The sequence below is a fragment of the Lampetra planeri genome, chromosome 51 (assembly GCF_965212315.1).
Source record: "Lampetra planeri chromosome 51, kcLamPlan1.2.h2, whole genome shotgun sequence".
Classification (NCBI taxonomy): Eukaryota; Metazoa; Chordata; class Hyperoartia; order Petromyzontiformes; family Petromyzontidae; genus Lampetra; species Lampetra planeri.
This window is the reverse complement of record NC_136157.1, coordinates 3,829,753-3,849,864: the sequence shown is the minus strand read 5'-3', so window position 1 is coordinate 3,849,864 and position 20,112 is coordinate 3,829,753. Positions and strand designations below refer to the sequence as shown.

Here is a 20,112-nt window from a genome sequence, read left to right as displayed (position 1 = left end):
GTGCATTATTTAAAGATAAACCAAATTTGTTTTATTTTAATTTACCAGGTAAGGCCCACTGAGCTACGTAGCTCTTTTTGAGAACGACCTGGCCACAAATGGTAGCTCAACGAAGTGGCTTATCATGTGGAAATTTATAACAGCTAAATGCATGTTGATATCTAAATGGAGAGGGAAAAACCCGAGGACCCGGAGAAAGATCCACACGACCACGGGCAGAACATGCAAACTCCATATATGCAGGCATCGGAGTCGGAATTGAAACCACGACATCCTTCATACTAAGCGAGGGAGTTAACATCTCGCCACCGCAGCGCCCATTTCATTTATCAATCACAGATGCTGAGCACAGATACAAAGGCCCGAAGCCGCTAAAATGAATTTGAAGCACAAATCTGGACTCATTACATTCATTATTTAAAACATTGCCTTACAATGTATTTTTTCATCTCATAGGCTAAAAGCTAGTGGCAGTGGTCCTTCTTAATTGGTTGCAGTGTATTGACTTGAGATCAGTGACTGATTGGGCTCTACATATATGTAGATGAGAAAGGTGAATGTGGAGGAGGCGAGGGAGACAGAAGCATGCAGAGCAGAAAGAGGAGTGTAGGATCATGGTGGGAGACTCGGTTCTCGTGAACAGCACTTGCCCCAACAGTCTGTTCAGGCTATCTGGGGGATCCTTATATTTGTGTGTGTCCCTTGTCCGCTTGTCTGTACAGATACGGAGCGTCCCCATACCATATGCCCATCCAGAAACGGTCGTCTTCCTCCAGCAGACACCGGGAAACCCCATCCATTATGCAGGTACTGGAGTGTTCACCGTCACAACCGTGTCTCCGCACGTGAATATGTTATGCCACGTGATTCATAATAGATGTTTTTGGGTTAGGTCACAAAAGGATCTGACCCAATGCATGTCGTTAAGAGCCCCGCATCACCCAACATAAGCAAATAAATAAAATTGTCATGTGCACAAGCGTTCAAGTTGTCAGTTATTCCATTGGAACCTCATTTGCCAGAAGAAAAATATGATAATTGTTTTTTTACCCTTTTATCTAGCAACAAAACTGACACCTTTTTTAAGCTGTCTCGGGTGTGGACCAATCAACTTCAAGGACAGTGCATACATTATCAGAGTTATGTTTTTTGTTTACATTCCGACTGCAGGTATTGTGGTATATGCAAACATGACTCCTTGTAAAAAAGGTGTCAGTTTTGTTGCCAGATAAAAGGGTAAAAAAACAATTATCTTGCCAGTTATTGTTCAGTTCATCGCTGAGTTGAAGAACTATTCTCAATACCCAATTTTGTTACCAATTTGGATACATTATTTAATTGTTACATTGTTACATTTAGCATAGAAACTATTGTAGAGCCTTTCCACGTCGCATGGGTCATGGGCGTTATTTTCCCACACTTCACCATGGGTTAACGGTAGGGAGCATAGCTGTGGTAGCATAGAAGTTCAGTACAACAGTGGATTTTGCTGCACTGCTTTTTGCTAACCACCACACATTAACCTTTCCGCTGCTAAGTACAGTGCTACCACCTGAGGATGCAAACAACCCACCTCATAGCATGCATTTTCGAACACTTTGGGAATCTGTATTGACAGAATATATATGAAACAAATATGCATTTGGTTCCAAAGTATATGATAGCAAGACTGGGAAATGGACGATATGATTTCATTTATTTAGAACTACTTTTTGTGTTTAGTTTGCTGTCCTTCCACCACACCTCCGATTAGCATGGTTGGCTACGTACGGCGCGAAAGAAGTTCAACATACATCCATACATGTGTTAGTCGATGTATGTTGTTGGCACTTTGTTAAAGAAGAGACGTAAATAGGTGCACTGTATAGGCGGTCTGTATCACCAAGATTGCCGATGTGAAAAACCTGGCATGGGGAAAGGGGTGACGCCCACCTTGCTCTTCACTGTCACCGTCTCACCACCCACAGCCCCAAGCAGGCATCGCCGTTCCCAGCTTCGCCCAGTATCAAGTGGGCGGCTACAATCCCCAGCCTCTACTGCCGGCCGCCCTCTCCCAGCCGGGCCTGGTACCCGTCTACCCCGGCTTCCCCACGTCCACCCAGGCTGAACTGCCCCTCTCTCTCAGCTCCATGGCCTTCGCCGGGCAACAGCAGCAGCAACAGCAACAACAGCAGCAGCAGCAGCATCACCATCAGCAGTCCTCCGTCCTCGCCGCGGCACCCTTCCTCATGCAGCAGAGCCTGGCCGCTTTCCAGACGCAGGCCGAGCTGAGCGCCGGTTTGTCGGCGTCGATGGGGCTGCCGCTCACCGTGCCCTTCCCATCACACTCTGCGGCGCTCGTGCACCCGGCGCTGGCGGCGCAGTCGCAGCAGCATCAGGAGCAGGCGGCGGCCGCGGCGGCAGCGGCCCTCGGTCTCGCGTACATGGGGCAGCAGAGTGCTGTCACGCAGGACCAGGTTCAGATGCAGTCGGGTTTCCCTGCCGCACTGGGCTGGCAGTGACGGGAAGAGCAGATTCTGTTTCGTTGTACGAGGACTCGGGGTCTGGCACATGCGGGGGTGCGAGGCGATCCTTCACTGTCCCACGTGGGGATGAGCTGCTTTTTTATGAGATGGTGCAACCTAAGAAAGTACAAGTGACTCTTGTAGATGCCTAACTGGGCTTGCTAGGTGGGCCAGTCTCTTCAACATGAGTATGGAGCTTAATTAGTGGATACAATTACCTTTTAAAACTACGGTGGGGTATTGTTCTTTTGTGATGTCACTGAAGTGACGTATTAAAAATTCCATCTGTAATGTTGTAGTGACATCACTGGAGCACGTCTGACTGATTTAAAAGTCTCCTACTTAACTAAGGAAGCTTAAAAATGCGTGTCCGACAGCACGAACATCATAGCCTATGGTTAAGTGTACACAAATGAGAGATATTTGTTACATGGGTTCCGTTAACCATTTTCCCATGACCTCGTGAGAGGCTTGTGGTGTGACGTATAGATACGTAGTCAGAGAAAAACTGTACGGGCATTAATTAGAAATATAGTTCGTGTTGCTATCGGCTGCGAATATTGGGGGGCTGGGTGTGATGGTGTTTATGGGTGCCAATGTGATTATAGCGCTATCCTCACAATCGGCAGGCTGTGATTTCCAATCCCAGTTGGGGTTGACTCAGCCCACCATTGGAAACTGGCCCTCACCATTGGAATGTGGAATTTCCAGCACTAGGTTAAGGGCTGCCAATGGAGCTGACCGGGGAGACCACTTTCACCTGCTTATATAGCTCTCTGATGCTTTCTCAAGTTGTACCCACGTGTTCCCAATGAAGCTCCCAGGACGTGGAGCGAAACGTCGGACATCGTTGCCGAGCAACACGCGGCACGCCCCGAAAGCACGTCGGAGAGACGTACAGGACAACAGTGAAGATCGACGCAATCAAGGAATGCTATCGATGCTCTTGTTATCTAAGAATGTGGCGATAAGGAACTCGTAGCAACTGCTAGCATATTGCACCACGTAACTCCGCATGCAATTAATAGGGTATTTGCATAAAGTATTAATTTTATCTTGATGTAGAATATACACCAACTGTTTGTAAACGTATACACTGGCATGCAAATTGACATTCTATGAAATGAGACTTTACGAGGAAACTGCAGGAATTGTATTATTTTCTTTTTTTACCTGTGACACGATCACATAGCTGCCTGTGCAGACATATATGAAACTTGGTGTGCGAAAGTGATGAGGCGAAGGCACGCACACCCATTTGATATGGACATTGGTGGGGCTATTTTATTTTTGGTAAGCACGGACACGTATACCGCACTTGGAAAAACAATAAAAAATACTAAACTGTGCTGTTGAAAAAGTCAAGACCTCTTTTTTAATGTGTATTTGTTGTTTTTGCTCAGTTTATTCCCAATTGTGCTCTGCGGTTCTTGGTGTTCGAGAATAGCCCACAGAAGCAGATATTACAGAGCTACCTTAAAGTGACCTACAAGATCACTTGAAGGGGGCAGCATTTTCCCCCATCCACTGCATATGACCGTATTGTTCGTCACGTGATAGTCAAACTGACAGTTTCATTCTCAATGCTGGAATTTAGCCGAAGAAAGTGCAGGACAGCCACTGGTGATCGGCCTTAGGTCGTCAAACTAAAGACACCAGATTTAATTGCCTATATTTTAACCCAGGAAGTCGGCCGTGCCAGCTCTTTGCCCTGACCTCTGGTTCACTTGGCCACCTATGCTTTCAAGACATCTGATGAAGACGCGCATCTGTTGCGAAATAGCATTTAAACCAAAAGTTGTTCATGTCCTCTTGAGCAAAAGCAACGTGTTAACGCATCGAAGGAACAAGCGGAATCCACATTCCCTCGACGCCTAATCAACAGGAGTGCCTGCAACATCTCATTAACGCGTTTGCAATTAGGTGAATATTTGTTGGGCATGGAACATCTAGTTAGCGCTAACGAGCTTTGTAGATGTAAGCCTGGTTCAATTAACGGTCAAGTGAAGCTACTCTGCAAATTGTAGCCCTTTAAGTGAGCGCACAGACGGAGATGGCGATGTTTTCTCCAGTGAGCAGAAATCACAGCGCATTCCCGGCGATGGGAAGTGGCACACGCGCGTTTTAAAAAGGGCCCTTAATTATCGTTTTCCGTCGGGCAAAGCAAGCGGCCAAGCGGATGTGTGCGTGGCGGCGATAATGAACGACGCGTAATTGAGGGCACGTCGCTGATAGGCTCGCGGGAATGCTCCTGTAATTGAGTGCTTTATATAGAAAGGTGTTCGAAAGGAAATGTGTGTTTGCACGTGGACCCACCTGAAGTTTATTTTTGGAGGGCGGGGGGGGGGGGTTTAATTACACGTACTGTATATTTCGGAATTCGCCATGTTTCATTTAATCATTCAATCTCCAGTTGAAACTGAGCAACATTTCCCTATTCTTGGTTCTTTCGGTAAAGTCACGTAGAAGGGAAATAAAATAATAAAACATAAAAGAAAATGTTTTATTTTTATAATTGTATTATTTCCCTTCTACGTGACTTTACCGAAAGAACCAAGAATATGAATCCCTTCAGTCATGAAAGCTTTAAATCGATATTCAAGATTTCCCTGTCTCTTGTCCACCTAACGGGGAGGGGTCTATGTGGTTGGGTAAAGTGTGGGTACTTGGCCGGCTACCGCTATTGTTAGAGCACTCTACACTCTATGAAATCTAGGGTTGGTTAAGCCCATACCAGAAACATCTCTTCTTGGTCGATCAAATGAATAAGACATCTGCCGTGCTTGTTCTATTTAAAGACTGGTTCCGGTTATATAAATGTGGAATTTGCAATGGAGAAGGATCTCCAATAGATGAGCATTCCAATGATGCCCTTTTCACAACCTCAACCCACTACTCCCTCTCTCGTTCATCTTCTGTATGACACAGCGTTTACTGATGATTGATTGCGTTGGGTACAATGGCCTAAGCTTACACTTTGTTTATACTGGTAGGAACCTCCTGGTTACACCAGCCCACAGGGGATTATTGTGTTCGTCGTGCAGGGAGGGGCTGGGTGGGGAGGGAGGGGCTGGGTGGGGAGAGGAGGGTGGGGGAGGGGAGGGGCTGGTCACCCCGTGGTGCCCTTATAAAACTCAACGTTTAACCTACTCACGCCGGCTTGTGTCCGCCCTCACAGTCTGGCATATTTGCGGAATGCACCACGCCGCCGTTGACCCTGGCCATTGACCGAGCAAACCAATGTTCCTATCAGCTCCCTCCGCAGGAATGTGTTGAAGTTACTGCAAGGGCTTCATTTCAGCCAGGTCTGTCCGGAATACAATTTTTGGTGTTAAATGTTAATGTGTCGTTAACCCACCACTACCCGACACAGCCAATTAAGTACAGTTTGTTAGGTACACAAAACGTGCCAATTAGTTACGTCTTAATTACACCGGTTGTGTGTTGGAAGGGTAACCCCACAACATTTACAATTTGAGTACGACGTTTCGCTGGTGATTACAATCAGCTTCCTCCGCCGATTTGCCAGAATTTAAACCCAAAGAACCTTTATTATGGAGAATATTGGTGGCGAAAGCCAAACGTGTTATACAGTTTTGTCCGGGTCGGTAAAATACTTTCCGCAACCCAGCACACCACGTGCATTCCACCTCGAGCTCGAGCCGTAGTCGGCGTGCAAACACAAACCCTAAGGAGCCACCTGGAAATATGGTGGTATTGCACTGAATCTTGATTTGCACTGGGCAAATGTTGGCCCTAGGGGGCAACAGCAAACCATATTCAAAGCCGTATCTGGCGTCGTTTATGCCGAAAGGTGTTGTTGTTAAAACCTGTCGTGGTGTTGGGTGTTGTTAAAACCTGTAGTTGGTAAAACCTGTAGTTTTAATCTTGATTTGAAGCTTTCGTGACTGCAGGAATCCATACTCTTTGGTTCTTTCGGTAAAGTCACGTAGGTAGAAAACAAAATAGTTTTATATTCTTGGTTCTTTCGGTAAAGTCACATAGAAGGGAAACAATAAAATAATAATTATATATAAATATATTTCACACCTGATGATGATTGCTTGTGTTGCAGTCAAAACGTCGTGATAATTTAATGTTATATTTTTATTATTTTATTGTTTCCCTTCTACGTGACTTTACCGAAAGAACCAAGAATATGAATCCCTGCAGTCACGAAAGCTTTAAATCAAAAAATAGTTTTAGTTGTTAAAACCTGTACTAGTCCCTTTGAGGACGTTACTCGTAGTGGCATTAGTTCAGCATCAGCCAAGATCAATCCACTGCGGATGAAAGCCTCCCGAAGCCGTTTGCACCTCAGTTCTGCAACGTAGCGAAAAAACCGCATCGCAACCGGAACGCGGGCAGATTTCATCGCTCCGTCTCCTCGGTGCAGGTGCTTTCAGACGTCTTCCGTTCCTTGGCCTGCACTGTCATTCCCTTGCTGTGTAACTAATGTACACATTTAATGTCACGTTACATTAATGAAGAATGCAATGGCATGGGCACCTGGCCATGGGCTTGTCGTCCATGGGACATTGTTACCACCTCATCCCTATGTCATCGCATTATTATTAACAAAATAATGCGATGACATAGATCATTTATAAACAATATAATACAATCTTGAAGCGTTGTGGATGTTAACAAAATAACGACTCCTTCCCATATTTGTCTCTGCACGTAATATCAAAAGAAATACAACATTGAATACATCCCATTGGCCACATGATCTGGGAGTACATGTTATCAGCAAGATAGATAATAGTCCTGGGAGTTGTGGGTTAATTCATGAAAGATACACAAGTGCAAATTCATCGTGCAAAATCAGACGCCCAAAAACACATTCCTGCGGAGGGAGCTGGTAGGAACGTTGGGTTGCTCGGTCAATGGCCAGGGTCAACGGCGGCGTGGTGTATTCCGCAAATATGTCCGACTGCGAGGGCGGGCACAAGCCGGCGTGAGTAGGTTAAACGTTGAGTTTTATAAAGGTACCACGGGGTGACCAACCCCTCCCCACCCAGCCCCACCCCTACCACCCCCACCCAGCCCCACCCTCCCCACCCAGCTACTCCCCATCCTCCCCACCCAGCCCCTCCGCACCCTCCCCACCCAGCCCCTCCCCTCCCCACCCAGCCCCTCCCTGCACGACGGACAGACAGAATAATCCCCTGTGGGCTGGTGTAACCAGGAGGTTCCTACCAGTAAAAGTACGTATACGTACGTACTGTATGTTTAACTTTGTTCGCACCTTACATAGCCAACCGTGCTTATCGGAGGTGCAGGGGAAGGACAGCAAACTAAAACACCAAAACGCAGTTCTAAAGAAAATTAGAGTACTGTATTGATAATCCTGCGTGGCATCATGCCCACAGATCAGAACCAGTAGTGCAGTATTAACAATATCACTATAAACTACGCCAACGATAAACAGGCAAAAAAAGTAATTAAGAAGAGTAATTGCAAAATATTAAGTCTACAAAGATACAAAAAAAACATTTCGAGTTGACTTTTAACGCGTGAGCGAACGTTGGGATGCCGCCCGTAGTGCAATGGTTATCACGCCTCGACGGTTCGATCTCCTGGCGTCGAAATTGAAACGAGGCCAATTTTCTTCGCCAAAATACCCCCAAGAGGGGTCCCCTCGGGGCTCCCTCCAGTGGAGGCCCCTCGTGCCAGAAGTGGCGTCACAAAGCAACGTCGCAGGGTGCTAACACATTCGCCTGCTTCACCATACTGCGTAGCGAAGCGACCTTCACGATGTTACGAATGTACTTTGACGTTACATTAGCAACCATTAACCTAGCGTGAAGGGGGGAGGAAGCTTCGATAGTACAGCTTTAATTGGCAATTACGAGCCACGCGGCCGTTGGGAAGCATTTTATTACATGCGGTCAGGTCCAATGAGTGGCTGTAGATGAATGCGTCGTAATTGGATCTTGCCGAGAGCCTCCAGCAGGGGGTAAAGACATCATGTGGGCAAAATGGTTTTGGCCATCTTGACAGGCTTTTAAAAGTGAACATTATCAGTGTAAATATTCGGGAAAACCCACTCCAACCTGCTGTTGCCCGACAAATGTGCGTGCATGTAGCGGCTGAATTAGAAGTCGACGTCGTGAGTAAAGGGAATCTTCGAGACTAAGTTCCCAAGATCAGGGAGGTACTGGCTTGACTGCGCAACGTTGTACCCTCGAAGACTCCCGTTAAGGTAGTGGTTCGTTACCTTGACTGACGCCTGCACCCCTTTGGTTCTCAATCGTAATTGTTTTATGTTAATAAATACATAGGTTGGATGAAACAAAGTAGTTGAATCGACATGCCCATGCTTAATTTTTGGGAAAATGTCAAAACTGGGTGGTTTTTAACTTTTGCCGACAAAACTGGATCCCAAATGTCAAAACTGGGTGGTCTTGGAAAACGACAGGCAAAACAGGGTGGTGCTTTTTGATATGACAAAACTGGGTGATGTTCAATGTGGACAAATGTCAAAACTGGGTGAAGAAGGTGTACGATTTAATGTATCATTTTGTACACGTTTAGGTCCTTGCGTTATTCATCCATATGTCGCCACAGATTTAGAGCGTTCCAAATGATGTTTCTCGTGGCTCATGTTCCATACCTTGCACCACAAACTTCCCGTTTGCATACTGGCACAGTGTGCCAGCTCGCTACTACAGTAACACTTACTTGCCATATGTATACTGGCACAGTGTGCCAGCTTGCAACTACAGTAACACTTTCAGCTCGCGAACATACACGAACTTGCCATTTGTATACTGGTACAGTGTGCCAGCTTGCATGCTACACCTACTACAGTAGAACAACGGTAGATAGTGTTTGCGTCGAGAAGTATGGTGCTGCACACTTAGAACAAAACATGTTTGTTACATATATATAACTACTTCGACGGGCAAGAGCGCTTGTTGTGGCCCTTGGCGCGACAGAAGGAGCACTGCGTGAGGCCCAATGGGCCACCTTCGCCACGGTTGCGAATCCGACGCTTCTTCGGGCGGCCAGCCTTCTTCTGGCGAGGAGGTGGCATCATGGTGTTGTCGCGTTGCAGCTCCTCGGCAATGGGCAGCTCGATACCGGCAACCGAGGTCCATGTCGTGTTGATGGCAGAGACTTGGTAACACACCGCACATGCGTTGTAGAGCTCGGGCATCCGCCCAAACGCCATGAGGGCACGAATGTAGTGCCGACACGGCAAGCCCATCTGCTTCATGTACCCGCACGTGCACGACCGAGAGCTGAGATCGACTCGGCGCTTGGCAGAGGCGTAGGCGTCTGGATCCTTGACGTATGCACGCGTCGAGGTACTCTCGTAGACCTTGTACCTCGGGACCAACGCCTGCTGAGCGTCGATGAGTCCTTGAGCGTACGGCGTAATGACACGCCCTTGAGCGGCCCACTTCTCGGCGTCGCTGCGGTGGGCAAAGGCCGTCGTCATCATGTCTTCCATGTGGTGCATGAGGAAGTGGAAGGGGTCCATCTCGCGAGCCGGCAGGGCCTCGCTATTCGTGGACTCCACAAAGTTCGTCGTGCGCCAGCCGTACAATGGCGTCGTGTGCAGGTGCGGGTAGAGCGCCCACGTGTGGGGGTCGATCTTGTTGTAGTACGTGGCCGCCGCAGGCAGAGCTACGCCCAAGCAGCCCAAGGAGCTGCGGAACGCGGCCTCGGAGGCGCACCCTTGGGCATCGTAGATGATGCCTTGGAGGTCGGGCGTGAACGCGGAGCCGATGTTGTCCACGCCGTTGCAGATCAAATGCCGCGTGCAGTGGATGAGCATGAGGTCCTTCCAGTCGGAGGCTAGGATGCCCGTGCCACGATCGCAGAAGACCGGCGTGCCGTCGAGCTCGATGTCGTTGGTCGTGCAGCAGTTGAGAAACCAGTCGTAGGCCGCTGCCGTCTCGGACGGCACCAGCGCCACGGCGAGAAGGATGTTGCGGTTGTTGCCGTCGCGCCCAACGAGGACGAGCATGGTTCCATTGTAGGCGCGCGCCTTCATGTGCGACCCGTCGATGCCGACGACGCGTTGAAGACTTGGCTGCAACGAGCGTGCGATCGGGTTGCAGATGAACGCACCCCAGAAGATGCCCGCGTCTTCTCGCACACTGCAGGTCGTCGCGTTGAGCTTGCCGAACGTCTCCACCAGTGAGTTGATGAACTCGAAGCCTGCATGGGCCGCACTCTCGTTCGCCGCGATGCATGTGTCCTTGGCGCGGTACATCATCCGGGTCGGGACAATGACGCGAGCAACGTCGGCGACCTGGGCAATGACAGTCGGTGCGGAGGTACGGGGGTTGGCGCGAAAGGCCGAACGGGCTGTCGTGTTCGCCTCCACTTGGCGCTGCGTGATCTTGGTAGTGCCTGTGCAGCCGTGGTGATCCGTGCACAGCGCCGAGACGCGGAAGCCGCGTCGTTCCCCCGTGAGCTTCGTCAGCTTCACCTTGAAGGAACAAGGTGTTGAACTAGAGCAGACGATGGCAACGTGCCGTCCGCCGCTTCGCTTGAGGTCAAGGACCGCGCGCTTGCCTTGTTGCAAAGCAAAGTCTTGGATGCCGTGGATGGCCTCGCGGCGCGTGGTAAAAGTCTTCTTGGGGTGGAGGGTTGCCATTCGAATGTGAGCAAGGTGGCAGTGCGCCCACCTGGTCACAAGCCCGCCCCGAGCTCACTTCCGAGTCCGAGCCGTAGCTTGAAATGTTGGTCGTTGGGGTGCTGGCACACTGTGCCAGCGTACAAATATCAAGTGTGTGTAGTTATATGGTGCTGGCACACTGTGCCAGCATACTAATACCACGTGTTTAGATGAATGGGGTGCTGGCACAGTGTGCCAGTATACAAATACCAAGTGTTTGGATGAATGGGGTGCTGGCACACTGTGCTAGTATACAATTATCAAGTGTATTTGACAAATGTCAAAACTGGGTGCACCCTGAGTGTCCAAAACTCAAGTTTTTGGCCACCCAGGGTGCACCCAGTTTTGACATTTGGGATCCAGTTTAGTCGGCAAAAGTTAAAAACCACCCAGTTTTGACATTTTCCCCTTAATTTTTGTTGAGATGAATTGCTTTCTAAAAAATGGGGCATGTCTCGCACCCTCAGAAAGGGCATCTCGCACCTCCATTGGGCCAGTTCCGATCCTCCAATCTTCATTGGCCCAGCTCCACTCCCCCACCCTTCATTGGCCCAGTTCCACTCTCCCCCACTCTCTATTGAGCCACAGCAGCATTTGGCATACACGTGTAGTGAGCGGCTTCCGAGACACGTCGTGTACAAGGCTTCTTATTTATTAGGAACACACTGGGCAATACATTTATGTAACGCAGTTACACATAGCCGACCCTATCACACAACCCCATCGTCGGCATCCAACTCGGCAGCTGTCCGACTAGCGCAACGACGTCGACGATGAGATCCTTGCAGAAGATCGGCCACGTGGTCGCACGACGAAGAGAGATGACGGTGAGCAGCGACGCAGCCAGGACCCGCTTGTATACCTCCCGACGTGGCCAAGCCCCGCCTCCGGCCACGCCTCCGGCCACGCCCCCTTCCAGAACCTTCGAGCAGGTTCCCAGAGCTTCCCGACTGACTCCGCCTTTCACCTTTACCCCAGATACGAACCCCTCATAATTAGACATTACGTAACTTTCCCATAACTGCGATTACACCTTTAGGCCGACAGGTGACACCCTGTCATTACACGCCTACATTAGACGCTCTAATGGTTTCGTGGGCGGGAGGGGGCGGGGATTTAATCCCTAACAATAGCTCAACGCAGGACAACGTGGAAGTTGATGTTAAATTCATGCGACTAATGCGTCTGGCGTTTTGCTCCTCGTGCTGGGAGTTAACTCAGCAACTGAATTCATTCAGGATAGATGTTATTGCTTTCATTGTGGTTCCAGGGTTTGGGGGGTGAGGGTTGCTATTAAATAACTCAGTATCCTACCAAAGCAAATCTTTTTACCTATTTTGACGTGCTGTCTCAGGGTTCTCGCCTTCTGTACAGAATGTTGTTGTGTGCGTGGCAGTGAAGATAATATTTTGAGGTTCTGTACATCACGGAATATGTTACATTGTATCTGGTCAATCACAGTTTAAATTGTATTTATATGAAAAATATAATATTAATCAGACAATCCACACATATCAGTCCATCCACATTAAAAGAAAAGTACTTTCTTACACATTCCAATAGCCACACGGCCTACTGGGAGCACGGAATTTCTGCAGAATCGGTTCAACTTCCGCAAATTCTGGATCGGTTTCTGCATTCAGTAGCTTATCAGTAGAGTCAGAATTGCTTGAACTTATACTCGGAAACTGCCAGATGTTTCCGGATGACAATCCTGTCTGTTACGTATTATGAGTTCTTAGTTCGATGCAAAACCATATAATACAAAGCACGAAATAATAATCCATAATACACGTTTTTTTGGGTTAGATCGCGTAAATATATACACGTGTTGTTAAACCCGCCACCTTCGACACAGCCAATTAATACGGTTTGTCACGTAAACAGAACGTGCCAATTCGTCACTAGTGTAGGGGTGTTAGAGAGAGAGCCCGTTATGCATGGCAGCCTATGGTAAACAAACACAGTAGGCGGGGCTACATGTGTGCACAAGCAGGTGCCCTCTGCGACGTCCGCGCCAGACACCCTGGGGGGTCGATTCGGTCGTTATGATCCCCCGGGGCCCCACCCCTCAGGGAGGGGTTGGGTATAAAAGGGGATTGTATCGAAGGGCTCGGGAGTGATGTTTAGCTAAAGAAGAGGAGGCGGAAGACGTCTGAGATAGAGCCCTGGACTCCCCCTGGTACGCCGTCCTGATCAGGACCGCGCAGGCTCGAGCCAGTGGCGTGGTACCAGAGCCAGAGCCAGTGCTGGTCTGGACTCTGGGTACCGGGCCCGACTGACCAGTGTCGGGCCAAGATAGCCTCCCCTAGCCCATTAGTGGAGGACTCAGAGGCAGGCTAGGGTTAGCTAGAGAGGTGTGTCCTCAGATAGACGGGTGAGGGGGCCGATACCCCCTCAAATGTGTATGTCACAACGTTGGTGTTGAATAAACAAGTGTGCCTCCAACTCCGGTGTGAACGAGCCGTGAGCGTTACTACATCTGGCGTCAGAAGTGAAACAAAGTACGAACATGGATACACGCCGGACGACTCGAGTCGGAGTACCAGGGGCGGAGGACACCGCTGCAGTCGGAGGGCCCGAGATGGCTGAAGATGCCATCGAGCAGCCGGGGCTGGGTGCATCCACGCCACAGCAGCTGGAGGAAGGGGAGCCGTCGACGGAGGGGCTGAGGCAGGCGCACGCGAAGCTGGCCGAGCTGCTGTACGCCGCAGCCGCCATGCTCGACAACATCACGCGGCTGGGGGCTGCGGGACCGCCACGAGGCGACAGCAGCCAACGACCACAGCGCCTTCCCGCCATTTCAACGGAGCAACATTTTGAAACTCCCGCCATCGCCGCAGCTGCTGTTGAGGGCGTGGCCGCTCTAAGCATCGCGTCCAACGGCGGGAGTACAGTGCCTGCCACGTCACCACGGGTGCGACCGGCGATGCCATCGCTGGTTCGTGCCGACGCTGAGTTGAGTGAGGCGGACGAGGGAGTGCGTTCTTCCTCTGCAGCCGCTGCCTTACATCAGCGGCTACCTCCACTCAAGGAATTTGTGGGCGAGGATGGCGACTGGGGCGGCTTCCAGCGGCGCTTCCTCGCTCACCAGGAGATGGCACAGTGGACAGACGCCGAGGCTCTCCGCGCGCTGCCAGCACTTCTCGACAGCGACGCCCTCGCCACTCTAACATCGGCTTCAAAGGAGAGGCGCTCCACGCTGCGGAAGGCGATGCAGGTGCTGTCGGCGGTATATGGTCCACCATCGGACTGTCGCCAACTCTTTTACGATCGCCAGCGGGGGACGAAGGAGTCGCCCCTGGCGTACCGCACAAGCCTCCTGGCACTGGCGAAGGAGGCCTTTCCACGAATGGATGACGAGGGTGTCGACGCCATGGTGACAGAGAAGATACTTTTGCTGGCGGACGACTTAGACATCGTCATTGTCGCACAGGACGATGCAGAGATGTGCTCCCTCCAAGCGGCCCGTCTCCTCCACGCAAACCTGTCCTCTCAACGACGGAAGGCCAGCAAGGCGGCGAGCGGGCGCGCCGTCGCTGCGGCCACCCTCCCGGCGGAAGAGGTTTGCGCCATCAACCATCAACGGCAGCACGGAGCGGGAGCGCGGGAGGACCGGGCCGGTTCAAGCCGTCTACAACGTCCATCGTCGCCACCAGCGCTTCCACGCTGTTATAACTGCGGCATCCGGGGCCACGTCGCCTCGGGGTGCCGCTCTCCTCGGCAGCGCGGAACGACACCTCAACGGGACGCCGGCCCTCGTCACAAGCTCCACCATCATAATCCGGCGAGTCGCGGCACCCCTCATGTTTGGCCCACGCACACGCCCGTCACACACTCGAACACCGCAGCGAAGGGGGGGCAAATATCGCGTACCATGGCACCAACACGCACCGCTCTGGGTACTCACATTGAACCCAGCCAGTGGTCCGTGTTGGCCCATCGGGTTGTAGCCGCGTCATCGGGGTCGTCGGCCGTTGTGGGTCACATCGATGGGGTCGAGGTGCGCATCCTGGTCGATACAGGAGCATCGGCGACCATTATTTCGGAGTTGATTTATAACATTCTCCCTGCCCAGAGCCGTCCTTTGATGCCTGTTAATGTGCCATTCTTTGCTGCTAACGGGGGTTCACTTGGCATCATCGGACAAATTCGAGCCCAAATTTGTGTCGGGGATATTAAATTATCTGGGCCGATTTTTGTTTCCTCCTCGCTGGCGGTTCCGTGCCTGCTGGGGACGGATTTCCTGGCCAAAATGCCGATTAGGATATTAATCGACCAGGGATGCATTGAGCTCCCATCGGGCCGACGCATGGCGTTTTTGCCATCCCCCGCTACGAGCCGGACGGCGTTCGCGACGGTGCCGGCGTTCGTAGATAGAACGGTGCGCGTTCCTCCGGGGGCGCAAATGTTAATTCCTTTGAGACTTCGGCGGCCCTTCGCTAAGGGCATTGGGGCTCAAGGGGTTTTGCTGGGACCGTCTAGGGCCGGGGTCAGTGGACCTAATTTACTCCCGGCCCAGACCATAGTGAGAGGGGATGGAGAACCCTTCATCGCGGTCCTCAATGTGGGCTCGCAGACGGTGGTGGTCCCACAGGGGACCGTGCTTGCTCACGCAACGCCGGTGCCCTGTGAGGAACCCGTCGCGAGTCATGTCGGCGCTGCCCCTGCACCGCGACCACATTCAGACAGCGATGAAGGGTGGCTCGAGGCGCTTTGCGCGGGATCGACGGACCTGTCAAATTTAGAGCGCCAACGTCTTAAGACACTGAGGGAATTTTCCGACGTTTTCAGTCGGGATAAATACGATTTGGGCTGCACTCATCTGCTGCGTCACCATATTGATACGGGTGACAGCGCGCCAATACGCCAAAATCCTTTTCGGTTGAGTCCCGCCGAAAAGGACCATGTCAAATCGGCTGTTGATGACATGCTAGCCGCCGACATAATTTCTCCCTCCAACAGCCCTTGGGGAGCGCCGATCGTCCTGGTTAAGAAGCAGGACGGTTCGTTGCGGTTTTGCGTTGACTTTCGGCGCCTTAATAAAATTACGGTTGCCGACGCATACCCGCTCCCACGGATGGACGAATCGCTTGACGCCTTGGCGGGAGCGCGATTCTTCTCCACATTGGACTTACTTTCGGGATTCTGGCAGCTTCCTCTGGACGATGATTCAAAGCCTAAAACTGCTTTCCGTACTCCGCACGGCCTGTTTCAATTCAACCGGTTGCCGATGGGCTTACACTCAGCGCCGGCAACTTTCCAGCGGTTGATGGAATTGGTTTTGGCTGGATTGCAATGGGAGTCGTGCCTGATTTATTTGGATGACGTCATTGTCTTTGGCAAAACTTTTGAGGAACATCTCCAGAGGTTGCGGGCGGTTTTCCTAAAGATGCGGGCTGCTAATTTGAAATTTAAGCCCCAAAAATGCCATTTGTTACGCGAGTCGGTGCGTTATTTGGGGCACATCGTGGGGCGCTCAGGTATTTCTACCGATCCCGCCAAAACGCAGTGTGTAAGCTCCTGGCCGACTCCCACCTCAGTGGGAGAGGTTAGGAGTTTTATTGGGTTTGCGTCGTATTATAGACGCTTCGTCGCTAATTTTGCGACTATCGCCAAACCCCTACATGCTTTAACATCTAAAGGGGTTCGGTTTTGCTGGGGTCAGGAGGAGGAGGCTGCTTTTTGCTCCCTTCGGGATGCTTTGGTAAACGCTCCTCCCCTGATTTACCCTGATTTTTCAAAACCGTTCTTGCTCGACACCGATGCGAGCAACACGGGTATTGGGGGCGTGCTCTCCCAGGTGGTTGACGGCGTGGAACATGTGGTTGCGTACGGCAGTCGGGTGTTGTCTCCAGCGGAGCAACGGTATTGTGTCACCCGTAGGGAACTGTTGGCAATTGTCCATTTCGTCCAACAGTATCGCCCATATCTGTACGGTCGGCATTTCACCGTCCGCACAGATCATGCGGCACTGCAGTACGCCCTGAGGGTTCAACAGCCATCGGGACAATTGTCCCGATGGTTGGAGGTCCTCCAGGATTACGATTTCCAAACCACATACCGTAAGGGCGTTCGCCACACCAACGCGGACGCTCTGTCACGCTTGCCAACCACCTCCGAGTGTGCATGCCTCCTGGGGTCTGGACGTTGCAGGCCTCCAGGGGACACATCGGTACCTGTCTTGGCGGCCGCCAACGACGACGATGCAATGGTTCCTAATTCGATCGAACAGCAGGGCAAAGATTCCCTGTTGGGGTTGCCCGTCATTGAATGGGGGCGCCTCCAGATGGAGGATGTCTCCCTCCTCGGGTGGCGACGTCGCGTTGGCGGTGCGGCGGGGGGAAAAAGTGGTGGTTCCGACGCATGGGAAATGTGCCAAGGTCTGCTAATGCATTGGGACGGGAAGTCACGTCGACATCGGCTGGTTGTCCCTACTGGGTTGCGGGGTAGGGTGGTATGGGCCGCTCATGAGCGCCTCCTACACCTGGGGACCCAAAAGACTCTCGCCTTGCTGCAACTTGATTTTTACTGGCCTGGCATGACGAGGGATGTGGGGGATTTGTTGGGATCGTGCCCTCAATGTGCACAACGCAAACCGCCGGCACGGGAGTCTAACCCGCCCTTGCAATCGATCAAAGTGTCCAGGATAAACGAGCTGGTCGCTCTGGACATTTTGGGACCATTCCCCGCCACCCCCAGAGGGAATAGATATTTGTTGACGGGTGTCGAGTATTTTACACGTTGGCCTATGGCCTGGCCTTTGGCCAACCAGTCGGCAGCAGCCATCGTGGAGGCCTTTGTTCAGGGTTATGTCCTGGACAAAGGTGCTCCGGAGAGGCTGCTGACCGACCAGGGCAGAAATTTTTCCGGTAAACTACTCAGACAAGTCTGCGATCTCCTGGGCACAAAGAAAATTCGGACCTCCCCATATCACCCACAAACTGACGGGATGGTCGAACGTTTGCATCGCACCATCTCGTCCATGTTATCACAACAAGTTTCGGACTCGCAAACGGATTGGGACCTACAAATTCAGGGGGTCTTGGCGGCGTACCGGATGGCACCCCATGCGGCTACGGGGTTTTCTCCCTTTTACCTTATGTACGGCCGAGAACCAGACCCGCCTGTTCGTGCCCAGTTGCGGATCCCCGTGCCGCAGGGAAAAACTAATCTGGCTGACCACGTTAAATTTAATCTGGACAAATTGACCGAGGCACGGGATGCTGCAATGCAAAACTCTGACCTCCGTCAGAAGGCAAATGAGCGCCTCAGATTGAGTCGAGCGCACATGCTGCAGTGGAAGCCGGGGGACAAGGCATGGTTGCACTGCCCCCAGGTGCCACTGGCAACCTCCTCTAAACTTGTGCGGCCGTGGCGGGGCCCTGTGGAAGTGGTGGAGGTGTTACGTCCGCAGTGCGTGCGCATCAAGTGGGGGAAGCGGCGATGGTTCGTGCACCCCTCCAGATTAAAACCCTTCGCTGCGGTTCACAACCCCACTTCACACGCGCGTGGCCAAACATGTGGGGGGTCGGCCGACTTGCTGGGTCCGTCTCCGTCGCTCTCACCTAATGCCTTGCCGGCTGTGCCACCTTCAGGAGCATCAGGAGTGACGGGCTCACGCCCGATCACCCCTCCTGCGGATGCCGAGGGTCACGCGGAGTCAGAGGAATGCTCACCTCAAGACGGACAGTCGCAACCTGATTGTCCGCCACGCGGGGTTACCCCGTGTGAGGGGCCCGCTGCAAGGACGCGCGCTAAAATGCGCAAACTGTTGTGAGGCCGGAAAATGTGTACATAGCTGTTGTGTTTATTGGGTGTTGTGTGGATGGTGTGTTTCCCGCTCCTCGGATGTACATATGCTGGGTTCACCGTTTGTTGTGTGTGCGGGGTGGGTTCCCTGCTGGTTGTATATAAGCTGTTTTTTTACGGAATTCGTATTTATTCGGGGGGGTGCGTCGGGTTGTTTCTCATCTTGTTGTTGCGTTCTTGTTCTGGTTCCTGTTATTGTTCAAAAAATAGTGAGGCACACGCGCGCTCAGGGGGTGAAGGCACCTTTATTGTCAAATTTTTGTATGTTGGCAGCCGGGACGGCTGCATGCTATGCGGGGGGGAGTGATGTAGGGGTGTTAGAGAGAGAGCCCGTTATGCATGGCAGCCTATGGTAAACAAACACAGTAGGCGGGGCTACATGTGTGCACAAGCAGGTGCCCTCTGCGACGTCCGCGCCAGACACCCTGGGGGGTCGATTCGGTCGTTATGATCCCCCGGGGCCCCACCCCTCAGGGAGGGGTTGGGTATAAAAGGGGATTGTATCGAAGGGCTCGGGAGTGATGTTTAGCTAAAGAAGAGGAGGCGGAAGACGTCTGAGATAGAGCCCTGGACTCCCCCTGGTACGCCGTCCTGATCAGGACCGCGCAGGCTCGAGCCAGTGGCGTGGTACCAGAGCCAGAGCCAGTGCTGGTCTGGACTCTGGGTACCGGGCCCGACTGACCAGTGTCGGGCCAAGATAGCCTCCCCTAGCCCATTAGTGGAGGACTCAGAGGCAGGCTAGGGTTAGCTAGAGAGGTGTGTCCTCAGATAGACGGGTGAGGGGGCCGATACCCCCTCAAATGTGTATGTCACAACGTTGGTGTTGAATAAACAAGTGTGCCTCCAACTCCGGTGTGAACGAGTCGTGAGCGTTACTACACTAGTACAGCACACCGGTGTGTTGGAGAGCCAAGCCACAACATTTACAATCTGAGTGCGACGTTTCGCCAGGAATTACAACTAGCTTCATCAGGCGACAGCCAGATTTATATATTTACACGATGTAACCCAAAAAAAACCTGTATTATGGATGATATCGGTCGCGAAAGCCTACGTGTTAAACAAAATATTAATTATTATCAAGCCCTCTGAGACGCCCTGGCGTTAAAGGTGGTCGACCAGAAACAAATGATTATAAATCACTGAAAATGTGTGAAC

General features: G+C 51.6%; 1 protein-coding gene across 1 annotated transcript in view; it reads left to right on the top strand.

Moving 5' to 3' along the window:
- The window catches only part of PROSER1 (proline and serine rich 1), a 55,898-nt gene extending 52,045 nt beyond the window's left edge, over window positions 1-3,853 (top strand). The window contains exons 14-15 of the mRNA XM_078616662.1: window positions 723-807; window positions 1,968-3,853. Coding sequence (XP_078472788.1) covers window positions 723-807; window positions 1,968-2,501 — 619 coding nt within the window. The 3' untranslated portion in view covers window positions 2,502-3,853. The remainder of the gene's footprint in view (window positions 1-722; window positions 808-1,967) is intronic.
- Window positions 3,854-20,112: the final 16,259 nt, after the last annotated feature.